Raw genomic sequence first — 11,519 nt, 5'->3', positions numbered from 1 at the left:
GGGCCGGGGAAGGGGGGGGGAACGGGGCGAGGGGCGGCGGAGCGGCCCCTCTCGGGGGGCCGGGGAGGGGGGGGCGTGGGGTGCCAGCCCCTCTGTGTGCGTGTGTGTGTGTCCCCCCCCGCCCCCCGTGGGCAGGGGAGAGGTGGGAGCGGGGAGGGGCGGCCGGTGCGAGGCGGGTGGCGGGACGGACGGACGGACAGACGGGGGAGGCTGTCCTCTCCTCGGGCACGGCCAGGCCCCCTCCTCCCCTGCCGGTAAAGAGAGGGGGGGTCCCGGGGGGGTGGGGGGGGTGGGGGCTGGATTTCCCCCCCTCCCGGCTCCGGTTGGACGGGGTCCGGCCGCCGCCGCCCCGCCGGGATGGCGGCAGGTGAGCGGCGGGGACGGGAGCGCGGCCGGCGGGGTCCCGCTCCCAAATCCCGGGGGGGGGCTCCGGATCCCGGTGGCGGCAGAGCCCGGAGCCCCTCGGAGCGGCGGCGGCGGAGGCTCAGCCCCGCTCCCACCGCACCGGCTGCCGGGACCGGGACCCCTCCGTCCCCGGGGGGAGCTTGCCCCGGTCCCCACGGGGGGCGGCAGCCAGCAGCCGCCTCCTTCCCAATGAACCTCCCTCGTTAGGACGAACCCGTCACCCGTGGGGGGCTTTGGCGAGGACCGTGGCCATTCCCAGCGCCCACCCGGGACGAGAGCAGAACCCTCCGGGCCAAGCGGGGCGGCAGCAGCAGGGGAAGGGACAGACAGACAGGACAGACAGACAGCCCCCCCCCACCCCGTGCCCCTCGTCACCCTCGGCCACCGGTGGGTGCTGCCACGGGGGGGAACGGCCTCGCCTGCGCTGGCTCCCCCGAAAAAAAGCTTTGTTTAAAACAAAGAGGCTGCACGGAAGCGCCGGGAAGGGCCGGGAGGTAAAAGGCGGATTCGTTTCGACTCCAACCCTCGGCCTTGGCCAGGTCTGAACGCTCCCAGCTCCTTCGCCGGCAGCGATCGCGTCCTCCTGGCTTTCCTTCGGGACAGGGAGCAGCGGAGAGCCTGTTCGGATCACGCCGAGACCAACCTTTCCCCAAATCCACCGGGAACCCTCTGTGCCGAACACACCAGCTCCAGCTTTAGGGACCCCCCGTCCAGATAAACCACGCACTGACACGCACCCTGCGGCGCTGCTGGGGTGATTTATTGGTTGGGAGCCACGGATTTGGTGTTGAATCCGTGAGGAAGCACCCAACACACGTGCTCGGGGATGGCGGGGAGGGGGCTCTGGATCCCCCTGGTTAAGATGGGGGATTCTCCACTCGCCGCTCCAACCCCGGGCGATGCCGCGCGTTCGGCGAGCCTCGCCGATCGGCAGCGAGCCACGGAGGGAGAGCCGGCGAGAGCGGCTCGGCAGAGGGAAGGTGCCTCGGCCCGGCTCCCCGGCAGCGTTCCGGAGGCTGGGGGGGGTCCCCACCTCCGCCCCTGCCCGCACGGCGTGGGGCCAGCTTCTCCGCTCCCCCAGCCCGCGGTGCAGGGTATCTGGTTTCCCCCCCCGAGCCAACAGCCCCCGCCAGCAGCGCAGAGCAGTTGGGAAAAGCCGCCTTCGCGTCCCCCGGGGGCTGCGGGAGCGGCTGCCAGCCCCGGGACGAGAGGGGGGCCGTCGAGTCCTCCCCGTCGCTGCCCCGTCCCCTCCCCACAAAAAGCAGCACCGAGGTCGTTTCTGGGGAGTTTTGCGGCTGCACGGCTCATGCTGGGCCAACACCTGAGAGAAGAGGGGAGGAGGAGGAAGGTAACGCGGCCGGCGGACGTGGCAGGAGCCCCCCAGCCCGGCGGTGAGCACAAGATCCCCCCCACAGCCAGTGCCTTCCTCCCCAGCTGCCTCCTGCCTTCCCCAGCCCCCTCGCCTCTGCCGGAGAGCCCCACGCCGGCCGGCGGTGCTGAGACGGAGCCCTGCCACCCCTGCCCCGGGACGAGGCAGGGACACAAGGCACAGGCAGGTCAGACCGCTGGAGAGCCCCAGCCGGGCCAGCATCACCATCATCATCCTCCTCCGCAGGCCCTGCCCGCTCACCCAGCCCCGGGCAGCCGCGTGGGTGAGGCCGTGCCCCGTCCCTGCCCACGGGGACCACGTCACCGGCAGCGCTGTGGGCAGTTGACCTCACCTTCGTCCCAAGCCGAGCGACGCCGGGTCCCGACGCCGGCGCCGCTGCCGGCTCTGCCTCCCACTGCTGACCTTTGCGGCGGGCAGCTCGCCGTCTGCCCGCCCGCAGTCGCGCCACCGCCCCTGCCTGCCCCTTGCCCTCCTACCTGGTCCCTCTGCGGCTCTCAGTTCTGCATCCAGCGCCGGCCGCGATGTTCCGGGGCTGCACCAGAGCCCTGGGCCCCTGCCAGATGGAGGAGAGAGAGAAGAGGGGCTGCGGAGTGCCCCGAGTGCCAGGGGGGACCCAGAAAACCCCACACCGGGGAGGGTTTTAGCCCCAAAGCGCCTGCAGCCCCTCCGAGCCATGGGCTGGGGCAGGCAGGGCACTGTCCCGGCCCCTCGGGGACATCCCCAAGCAGACGCTGGGCCCGGTGGTGGCGGGCGCCTGTCCCCTCCTGCCAGGCAGGGAGCAGGAGCCCAGCTGTGGCCGTCTGTCTCCCCGCGCCGCTGGCTGGGCGAGGGCACCACGCCATGTGCTCAGGATGCCGCGCCGGGGAGGAAGCCGCGGATCACGGGAGAGCAGGCGGCCGCCGGCACTGGGAGACGGCCCCGAGCGCGCCGGGCGGGAGGGGACACCCAGGGAAGGTGACAGGGATGAGGGTCCCCAACCCTGGGGGCTGATAGAGCCCCCCGAGGGCTACCAGGCTCCTGCCCCCGGCCCGTAGCCAGCCCAGTCCCCGGTGCCTCGTCAGCGCTGGCTCAGGGCGGCCAGGGGAAGAGGGAGGGGTGCGGGTGGCTTTGGCCACCGCTGAGGTGTGTGTGTCACGACCGCAGCCAGCTGCGTCCTATCCGCAGCCCCATAAAACGCCGAGCCCCGAGGCCAGAGCCCCTCCTGGGGACGCCGGCTCCAGAGGAACCCGGCTGCTGTTCAAGAGCTGGAACGGACGCTCACACACAATCCCGTCCTCCTCCTCCTGGGAGGAAGGGGCCGGTAGCCAGTGCTCACCACCCCAGGGGTGGAGGGAGGCAGATCCAGCCGACCCCAGGGGGCCGGACCCCCAGCCCAGGCCAAGGCAGGCCCGGGAGTCCCCCGAGCTCCCCGCCTGCGGTCGGAGCCTGGCCGCACACACGTGGCTTGGCCCGCAGAGCGGCCCTGCAAAGGTCAAAAGTTTGCTGTACCTGGAAGGAATGCGCTGCCAAGGGGCGTTGGGTCCGAAATCCCGGGCGCAGGGCATTCGGAGAGGCGCTGAGCACCAGCGGCACACCTGAGACGGAAAAGAGGAGGAGGAGGAGAGGCTGTAGCCGTGTGTTGGAGGACGGCAGCCGTGGGAAAGGGGCTCCACGTCCCCCTCCCCGCCTCCCCCCTCGGGTGCCAGCCCCGCTCCACAGGCTGCGCGCTGGGGGCCCCTCGGCTCGGGCTCCGTGGCCACCGAGCCCAGGAGGAGGGACTTGGGCAGCCGCTGATCCTGCCGCGGGCGGGAGCCAGCTGAAGGACCCCGCTGCGAGCGCGAGTCGAGTTCCTCGCGGCCAGATCCCCCCAGCCTCCCTCGAGGCCCCAACCTGAGAGCCGGTGGCTCCAGGCTGGCTGCTTGCGTGAGGAAAGCAATTTGCCGAGCTCGCCCAGCCTCCCCGGCGGGACCCCTTACCCTCTTTGCTGCTTTCATACCCTCGCCCGCCTCGGACGCGGCACTGGCCTTCCTGGGACGAGCTTCCCGCTTTCCGCCATGGCACATCCTGCGGGATAGAGAGACCGTGAACCGCTGCCAACCCGGGTACAGCATCCCTGCGTGCCCTCAGCCGCTGCCCGGGGCAGGGGTCCCCCAAACACCGGGCTCCCGGGAGGCTCCCCGCAGGCTCCCCCAGCTCCTGCCCTCCCCCTGGGGAGCTGCCGCCCTTCCCAGCCCCGCAGACAGGGCCCACGGGTGGGCAGCGGGGGAGCACCGCGCCCCAGGAGCGTGGGCAGGGGCTGGCGGCGGCAGCTTGAGGGCTGAAGGGAAGGAGAGGAGAGGGTGAGCCCGGCGGAGGGCAGCCTGGCCCCGGGTGCCGCCGGGAGAGAGAGGGGGGAGCCAGGCGCGAGGGGGGACGCTCACCAGGGGCGAGGGGAAGGGAGAAGGGGGCGGCTGGAGCCCCGGCAGGCTGCACCGGAGGGAAGCGGGCACGGGGAGGCCGGCTGGGGTCCTGGGGAGAGCCACGGTGTGGGCTGGGGGCCACCACAGCCGCGGGGGACGACGCAGGCCCCTCCGAGAGGCCCGGGCAGCCCGGAGGAGGTTCCCGGGAGAGGGCCGGGGCCTGGCAGGCCGGGACCAGGCCCCGGGGAGAGCCCGGGGAGGGGTCAGGAGGCCCGGGGAGAGGCCCGGGGGCAGGCGGGGAGGGGCCGGGGAGGCCGGGGGGCGCGGAGCCGAGCCCGGGGAACCGTGCGGAGGGAAGTACCGCCGCCGCTCAGCCGTCGAAGCCCCATTGGTTGAGCGCCGCGTCAATCTACCCGCCGGCGGCGCGTGCGCCCTGCCGCCCAATAGCGAGCGGCGGAAGGGGGGGGAGTGGGTGGGCCTGCCCGCGCGCGCGCGCCGGGAGCACGGGGAGGGCGGGAGCCGCGCCCCGGTCACGTGAGTCGAAGCCCGGCATCCGCGCCGACCAATCGGTCGGCGGCGGGGGCGGGACGGAGTTGGGTTCCGGACCAATGGGAAGGCGGCGGGCCAGGGCGGTGCGGAAGCGGGGAAGGTGGCGGCGCGGCGCGGCGGTGGAGCGGGCGGAACCACCGGCGGGTGGACGGGGGGGGAGGGGGGGCGGGCGAGACCATTCCGGGAGCTGGAGGGGGCGGGTGACACTGGGCGCAACCATTTGAGGGGGGAGGCACCGCCGAGGCGCTCCGGGGCGGGGGGGGGGAGGTGGGCGCGTCCATCGCGAGAAGGGGGGGCTGAGGGACGCCGGGCGCAACCATTTGGAGGGGCGGGGCCTACGCTGAGGGCGGGGCCTGGGGCAGAGAGGCGCGAAGCCCACACGTGCCCGATCGCGCCATGAAGTGCGTCGTCACCGGTAGCAACGTCAAAGGTGAGCAAGGGGGGGGGGGTGGGGGGGCAGCGGGGTGCGGGGGGGCCCTGCCTCCCCCTGACCCCCCCCCTCGCCCCCCAGCCCTGGGCCGAGCCGTGCACGCCCTGTCCCGCGTCGGGGACGAGCTCTACCTGGAGCCCACCGCGAGCGGGGTACGGGGCGCCGGGGGGGGGGGGGGACACGACACCGGGGCATGGGGCCATTTGTGCCCCCCTCCCCCCCGCTGGTGTGGCCGGCGGTGCCGTCACCCTGCGTGTGTGTGTGTGTGTGTGTGTGTGTCCCCCGTAGCTGTCCCTGCGCGCCGTCAACTCCTCGCGCTCCGCCTTCGCCTCCTTCCTCTTCGCGCCCCTCTTCTTCCAGCTGTACGAGGCGGGCGGCCCCCAGCCCCACGCCGAGCCCCTCCGATGCAAAGTCCTCATGAAGGTGCGGCACCCCCAAAGCTCCCCGTGTCCCTTTTTGGGGGGGGAGCCCAGGCAGGGTGACCGTCCCCGTCCCTGTCCCCTACCCGCAGTCTTTCCTGAGCATCTTCCGTTCGCTGCCTTCGCTGGAGAAAACGGTGTGGAAATGCCTCGTTTTGCTCAAACCCCGCGCCGGCCGCCTGGTCGTGCAGCTCCACTGCAAGTACGGTGAGTGGCGGGGAGGCGGGAGGGACGCCGTCCCCGCCGTCCCGCCCCGCTGAGCCGCCGTCCCCGCCAGGCGTCACCAAGACCCACAACTTGGCCTTCCAGGAGTGCGAGCGGCTACAGGCCGTTTTCGACACCCAGCGCTGCGCCAGCAGCCTCCGCGCCCCGGCACGGTGAGGGCGAGCGCGGGGAGAGGTTGGGGCGGGGAAGGAGGGACCCCGCTGGCCCTGGGGGGTTTTGGGGTGCTCAGCCCCCGGCGCCGTCCCCTCCCTCCCTGTGCCCGCAGGGTGCTGGCGGAGGCCGTGGTCCACTTTTCCCCGACGCTGGCTGAGGTGACGCTGGGGGCCGGCCCCGGGGGCAAGATCAGCCTCCGAAACTACGTGGAGGACGAGGCGGGTGAGCCCGGCGGGGCGGGGGTGCCCCTTCCCCGGCCTTGGGGTGCCGGCACGGCCCCCAGACCCACCTCTTCCCCCCCCCCGCCAGAGCCGAGCAAGACGATGGTGACGGAGCTGTGGCTGGCCGAGGACGAGTTCCAGACGGCGGCCGTGGCCCCGGGCTCCCACATCACCTTCTGCCTCAAGGAATTTCGGGTGAGTCCCTGCCCGGGTCGTGTCCCCCGCCTCCAGCCCTGGGGTCACCCCTCAGCCCCCCTCAACCTCCCCTTTGTCCCCAGGGGCTGCTGAGCTTCGCCGAGGCCTCCAACCTGCCCCTCACCATCCATTACGACGCGCCCGGCAGGTAGGAGTGGGCGCCCTGGCCCCCCGGTGCCGACCCTGCCCCTGGCCACTCCCCTTCAGGCCCTCTGTGCCCCCAGGCCGGTGATCTTCACCCTGGATGATGCCGTGCTGGAGGTCCACCTGGTGCTGGCCACCCTCTCAGACCCAGAAAGCGGCTTGCAACCCACCCCGGCCAACGGGTAAGCCTCGGGGTGGGTGACAGTCCGGCTGCCATCAGTAGGGACCAGAGTGAACAGTCCCCCCACTCTACCCCCAACTCATTCGCTCTCACCCCAACAGTGTGTCCCACCTGCCCGCCCCATCAGATGACTTTGCCGATGACCTCGAATCCTACATGATTGCCATGGAAACCAGCACCCACGAGGAGGGCTCGGGGGTGCCCCCCAGCCCCACCTTCCCCCTGCGCACCCCACGTCCAGCGGAAAGCGACCCTGAGGAGGAGGAGGAGGAGGAAGAGGACGGAGCTGTGCCGGGGACGCCCCCTCACAAGAAGGTCTGGGGTGGGCACGGGCGTGCCTGGGGATGGGCACAGCCCCCTCCTGACCCCCACCTCTCCCCACAGTTTCGCTCCCTGTTTTTTGGCTCGGTGCTGACACCGGGGCGGCCCGGCCCGGCCCCCACCCAGGAGGTGCTGGCAGAGGACAGCGACGGCGAGTACTGAGACCCCCGAGGGTGCGGAGCTGCCGGCACCCCGCCCCTGCGTGACCCCCCCCCAGGCGCTTCCAGCTCCCAGGATGGGCACCCCCCCCAATCCCCCAAACACAGGCACCCCCCCATGACCCATTACAAGTTTATTCCCAAAAAATTCCTCCTGCCTCGCCCCTCCACTGCCATCCCAGGGCTGGGCTCTGGGCTCCCCCCTCGCCCCAGCGGTCCCTGCCCTGGGGGGGGCTGGATTTGGTTCGGTGGAGCGTGGCGGGCAGGGGCGGGAGCAGGATCTTACAAATAAAAAAACAAGTCGAAAGAAAAGCGACCTGATGCTGAGGGTGGGGGGCCGGGCCCCAGCCGGGCGCGGGGGTGGCTCGCGGCTCATTTCTTGGCTTTGGCAGAGTTGCGGGGAGGGGTGACGGGGCGTCCGGCGGGGTTCAGCCCGCTGAACTGCCCGTATTTGCCCTTGTTCTTGTCGGCCGGCTTCAAAATCTGGCGGGGAGAGGGGGGAAAGGGGTGAGTGGGGGGGTCTGCACGCTGTGCTCCCTCCCTGCTCCCCTCCCGCCTTGAAGGCGGAGGCTCCCCCCAGTTCCGTGGGCACCAGGAGCCCCCTCTGCTCTCCCTCCTGCCCCCCCGGCCCTGCGTGCACCAGCACCCGCTCCCTGCAAGAACTGGGCCCCCCCCAGCCGCCCGTGGTCACCGCAGGCCTGTCCCGCCCTCGCTGGCGGTGCCCCCGGCCCACCTGAAATGAACACATCAGCGTTTCGTCCACGCTCATCATGGCGCCCGCGTTGTCAAACTCCCCGCAGTAGTTGGGAGCCGAGAAGAGGGTGACGAGCTGGCGCTTGGCGAAGAACTCGTAGCCGTCCTCCACCACCTGCGTGGGTGTCAGAGACGGCGCTGAGCCGAGCACCCCCAGGGCAAACACCCACCCCCTGGGGCAAACGCCCACCCTCTGGGGCAAACACCCCCAGGGGTCCAGCCCACAGAGTCCCAACAAGCCCCCCAAGCTCAAACATCCCCTCTGGGGCCAATTACCTCCCCAGGAACCCCACCTGAGACAGTCCCAAGAGCAAATATTGCCCTTGAGGGGCAAATCCTAGGGGTAGCAATGCCTGCCCCATACCCAAGACCCACTGGGGACCCGAATTTCCCTCCCAGGGGTGCACCCGCTTGCCCCCAGCAGCGGGGTGCCCGGTGGTACCTGGTGCGCCCGGCAGATGAGGTCCAGGTCGTGCTTGTGCAGGAACTTCGCCACCACCTCCGCCCCGAAGGTGAAGGAGACGCCGCGATCGTTTTCACCCCAACCCTGCACGTCCTTGTCGGGGTCGGACCAGAGCAGGTCGCAGAGCAGACCCTGATCCGGCACATCCGTGGGGCGCATGATCCGCCGGATCTGCTCCATCGACTGCAGGTCGGGAGAAAGCCCTGCGGGGAGATGGGGGGGGCATCGTCAGGTCCTGCCTCTTCGGAAACAGCCCCCCTCCACCTGGGGCACCCCCAAAGCGTCGGCACACAGCTCCCGTCCCCCCTCCAGCCCCCGATAGCTGCTTCCCCGAAGCCCCGGGCAGGGCCGTGCCCACCTCCGTGGCAGCAGAAGATCTTCTCATCCACGATAGCGGCGATGGGCAAACAGTTGAAGCAATCGGTGAACGTTTTCCAGAGCTTGATGTTGTACCGTCGCTTGCCTGCAAGGCAGAGGGTGTGGGTGCCAAGTGCTGCCCCTCCAGGATACTGAGGGGTGCGTGGGGCTCTCCGTGAGCCCCCACGTGGGCTCGTGCCCCCCAGGTGAAGCACACAGAGGCCAGAGGCGCCAGCAGAGCTCCGGCTGCACGGGGACAATGCCGTGGGGTGGCACTGCGTCATGCAGGGGGCATCCTTGGGGTGCAACCTCCTAGAAGTGGTTGGCAGGGGGGGCATGGGGTGGGCGTGGGACGCTCAGGGTGGACGATGCTGGGAGCACCGGGGTGGTACAGGTTGGTTGTGGGGACAAGGATGGCACAGGGGTGGCAGGAGGACTCCCCCCGGTCACAGCAGCTGTAGACGGGGCGGGTGCAGGGCAGCATGGGGAGGACAGCGGGTAAGGGACGCGTGGGGACAGCAGAGGGGTTGTAGGGGGTACGCGGCCGCAGCCCGAGCACTCACACTCGTCGTAGAAGCCATAGATGCGGTTGATGCTGGCGCACTCGTGGTTGCCGCGCAGCAGGAAGAAATTCTCGGGGTACTTGATCTTGTAAGCGAGGAGCAGACAGATGGTTTCCAGCGACTGCTTGCCCCGGTCCACATAGTCGCCCAGGAACAGGTAGTTGCTCTCGGGGGGGAAGCCCCCGTACTCAAAGAGCCGCAGCAAGTCGTAGTACTGCCCGTGGATGTCACCTGGAGGGGGACACAGGGTGCGCATGGGACCCCAGCTCCCCACAACCCCCCATGCCACCCCGCAGCGGGCCCCAGCGCTGCCCATCCACGTCCCCGGGGAAGCACAGGGCCGCGCTGGCCCAGCTGGCCCTCACGCCCGTCCCGGGGGCTCGCCCAGCCTCTGCGGCATCCAGCCAGCCCTCACCACAGATCTTGAGGGGTGCCTCCAGCTCCAGCAGGATGGGTTGGCTGAGGAAGATCTCCCGTGACTTGAGGCACAGCCCCCGGATCTCGTTCTCCGTCAGCTGCACGTTCTTTCCCGGCCGCGACCCTTGGACTGGCCCCACCGGAGAGAGAGAGAGAGGCGTCAGGGACCCCGCCAGCACCCCGCGGGCACCCCACATGCTGGCACTGAGGGACGGGGATCGGGGCCGTGGCGCACCCTGTGCCCGGGCGCTGGCAGGAGCGATGGGCATGAGGGATTTCGGTGTCCCGTCCCGCAGCCAGAGATGGCCCGCCCCAGCATGGGTGGGCACGGATCACCCCCTGTCCCAGCGCACCCCTCTCCTGCCAAAGCTGGGGGTTGTGGCAGGGCCCCCCAAACCACGGGGCCTGCAAACCCAGATCCTCCTCGCTCCCCGGTGCCTGCCAACCTGGCACCCCCGTACCCCAACACACCCCTTACGCTGCTTATCCCAAATCCAGCCCTTTGCCCGCCTCCCCCCGAGCCCCCCAGCCCAATATCCATCCCCCATCCCCTGCACAGCCCCCCAAGAGCCAGCCCCGACACCCCCACCTCTCCCCTCCCCCAACACCATCCCCCCAGCCCCCCAGGCCTGCCCCCCATATTCTCCAGCCACTCCCACCCCCAAAACCTCAACCCCAGGACCCCCCCCCGGGGGGTTCAGCCACTGCCCCGGCCTGACGGGGGGGGGGGACAGACCCCGGGGTGCCCAGCTTTTGGGGGGGCCAAAAGCTGCTAGGGGGAGATTGGGACAGTTGGGGGGTGGGTGGGGGTTGTCTTGGGGGGGGCCAGGCCCGCTGGGGGGGCTGGAAGCCGTTAAGGGGGGCCAGGCCCGTTAAGGGGGGTCAGACCCATTAAAGGGGGGCCAAGCCTGTTAAGGGGAGCCCAAGCCGGTTAAGGGGGGCCAAGCTCGTTAAGGGGGGCCCAGACCCGCTAAGGGGGGGGGGGGCAGGCCCTTTAAGGGGGGCCCAAGCCCGTTAAGGGGGTGCTAAGCTCGTTAAGGGGGGGGCAGGCCTGTTAAGGGGGGGGGGGGCAGGTCCGCTAAGGGGGTGTTAAGCTCGTTAAGGGGGGGCCAGGCCCGCTAAGGGTGGGTCAGGCCCTTTAAGGGGGGCCCAGGCCCGTTAACGGGGTGCTAGGCTCGTTAAGGGGGTGCTAAGCTCGTTAAGGGGGGCCCAAGCCCGTTAAAGGGGAGGGGTCAGGCCCGTTAACGGGGGGCCAGGCCCGCTAAGGGGGTACTAAGCTCGTTAAGGGGGTGCTAAGCTCGTTAAGGGGGGCCCAGGCCCGTTAAAGGGGGGCCGGGCCCGTTAAGGGGGGGCCGGGCCCGTTGGGGTCCCGAGGCCGTTGGGGGGTCCCGAGGCGGCTGCGGGGGGGGGATCCGGGGCTGCTAGGGATGGCGGGGGCGGCGGGTCCCGGCGGCGGGGGGGGTCCCTCACCCTCCAGGAGGCGGCTGATGATGGAGTCGAGGTTGAGCTTCTCGGTGTCCGCCATGGCCGCCGGACGCTCCCGCCCCGCCCCGCTCCGCTTCGCCCCGCCCCTCGCGCCGCGCGTGCCAGCGGGAGCGGCCCTGGCCGGGGGTGGCGGGGTGGGGATGGCGGCGCGATGCCCCCTGCCGGCCTGGAGGAATCATCGCGGGGGTCACCGGGAGGGGACAGGGGACAGGGGGACAGGGGACAGGGACACCCTCCGCCTGGGCACCGCGACCCCGCCGTCCGGGGCACCCCATCCCCGGCGTGTGGGCACCGCAGGCACCCCCACCCCTG

General features: G+C 71.1%; 2 protein-coding genes and 1 long non-coding RNA gene across 6 annotated transcripts; 1 reads left to right on the top strand and 2 right to left on the bottom strand.

The window, feature by feature from the left end:
- Window positions 1-714: 714 nt before the first annotated feature.
- Window positions 715-4,607, bottom strand: LOC148057027 (uncharacterized). The gene is made up of 5 exons (XR_015702043.1): window positions 4,535-4,607; window positions 3,751-3,838; window positions 3,284-3,369; window positions 2,272-2,348; window positions 715-1,726 (listed from the first exon to the last, which is right to left on the bottom strand). It is a non-coding gene; the product is annotated as an uncharacterized LOC148057027 (long non-coding RNA).
- Window positions 4,608-4,998: 391 nt separating this feature from the next.
- On the top strand, window positions 4,999-7,655 carry RAD9A (RAD9 checkpoint clamp component A). 4 transcript variants are annotated; one of them, XM_087741782.1, is made up of 11 exons: window positions 4,999-5,152; window positions 5,234-5,304; window positions 5,441-5,575; window positions 5,664-5,778; window positions 5,849-5,948; window positions 6,062-6,171; window positions 6,259-6,365; window positions 6,449-6,513; window positions 6,590-6,691; window positions 6,792-7,005; window positions 7,075-7,655. In XM_087741782.1, exons 1-11 carry the CDS (start codon window positions 5,119-5,121, stop codon window positions 7,171-7,173), a joined length of 1,152 nt encoding a protein of 383 aa, XP_087597908.1. In that variant the 5' UTR covers window positions 4,999-5,118; the 3' UTR covers window positions 7,174-7,655. The 4 variants fall into 4 exon arrangements, with proteins under 4 accessions (XP_087597908.1, XP_087597919.1, XP_087597901.1 ...); XM_087741793.1 differs by lacking the exon at window positions 5,234-5,304 and having other exon boundaries at window positions 5,664-5,773; window positions 5,881-5,948; XM_087741775.1 differs by having other exon boundaries at window positions 6,792-7,655.
- PPP1CA (protein phosphatase 1 catalytic subunit alpha) lies at window positions 7,289-11,295 on the bottom strand. The gene is made up of 7 exons (XM_087741816.1): window positions 11,193-11,295; window positions 9,721-9,852; window positions 9,306-9,536; window positions 8,744-8,848; window positions 8,365-8,588; window positions 7,903-8,037; window positions 7,289-7,652 (listed from the first exon to the last, which is right to left on the bottom strand). The coding sequence occupies exons 1-7, from the start codon at window positions 11,245-11,247 to the stop codon at window positions 7,542-7,544; spliced, it is 993 nt and encodes a 330-aa protein (XP_087597942.1). The 5' UTR covers window positions 11,248-11,295; the 3' UTR covers window positions 7,289-7,541.
- Between the last annotated feature and the right edge of the window lie 224 nt (window positions 11,296-11,519).

Source organism: Nipponia nippon, unplaced genomic scaffold, assembly GCF_047370975.1.
Source record: "Nipponia nippon isolate SJK-2023a ecotype South Korea unplaced genomic scaffold, ASM4737097v1 scaffold_10, whole genome shotgun sequence".
NCBI classification, from domain to species: Eukaryota; Metazoa; Chordata; class Aves; order Pelecaniformes; family Threskiornithidae; genus Nipponia; species Nipponia nippon.
This window is presented reverse-complemented; position numbering and strand designations above follow the sequence as displayed.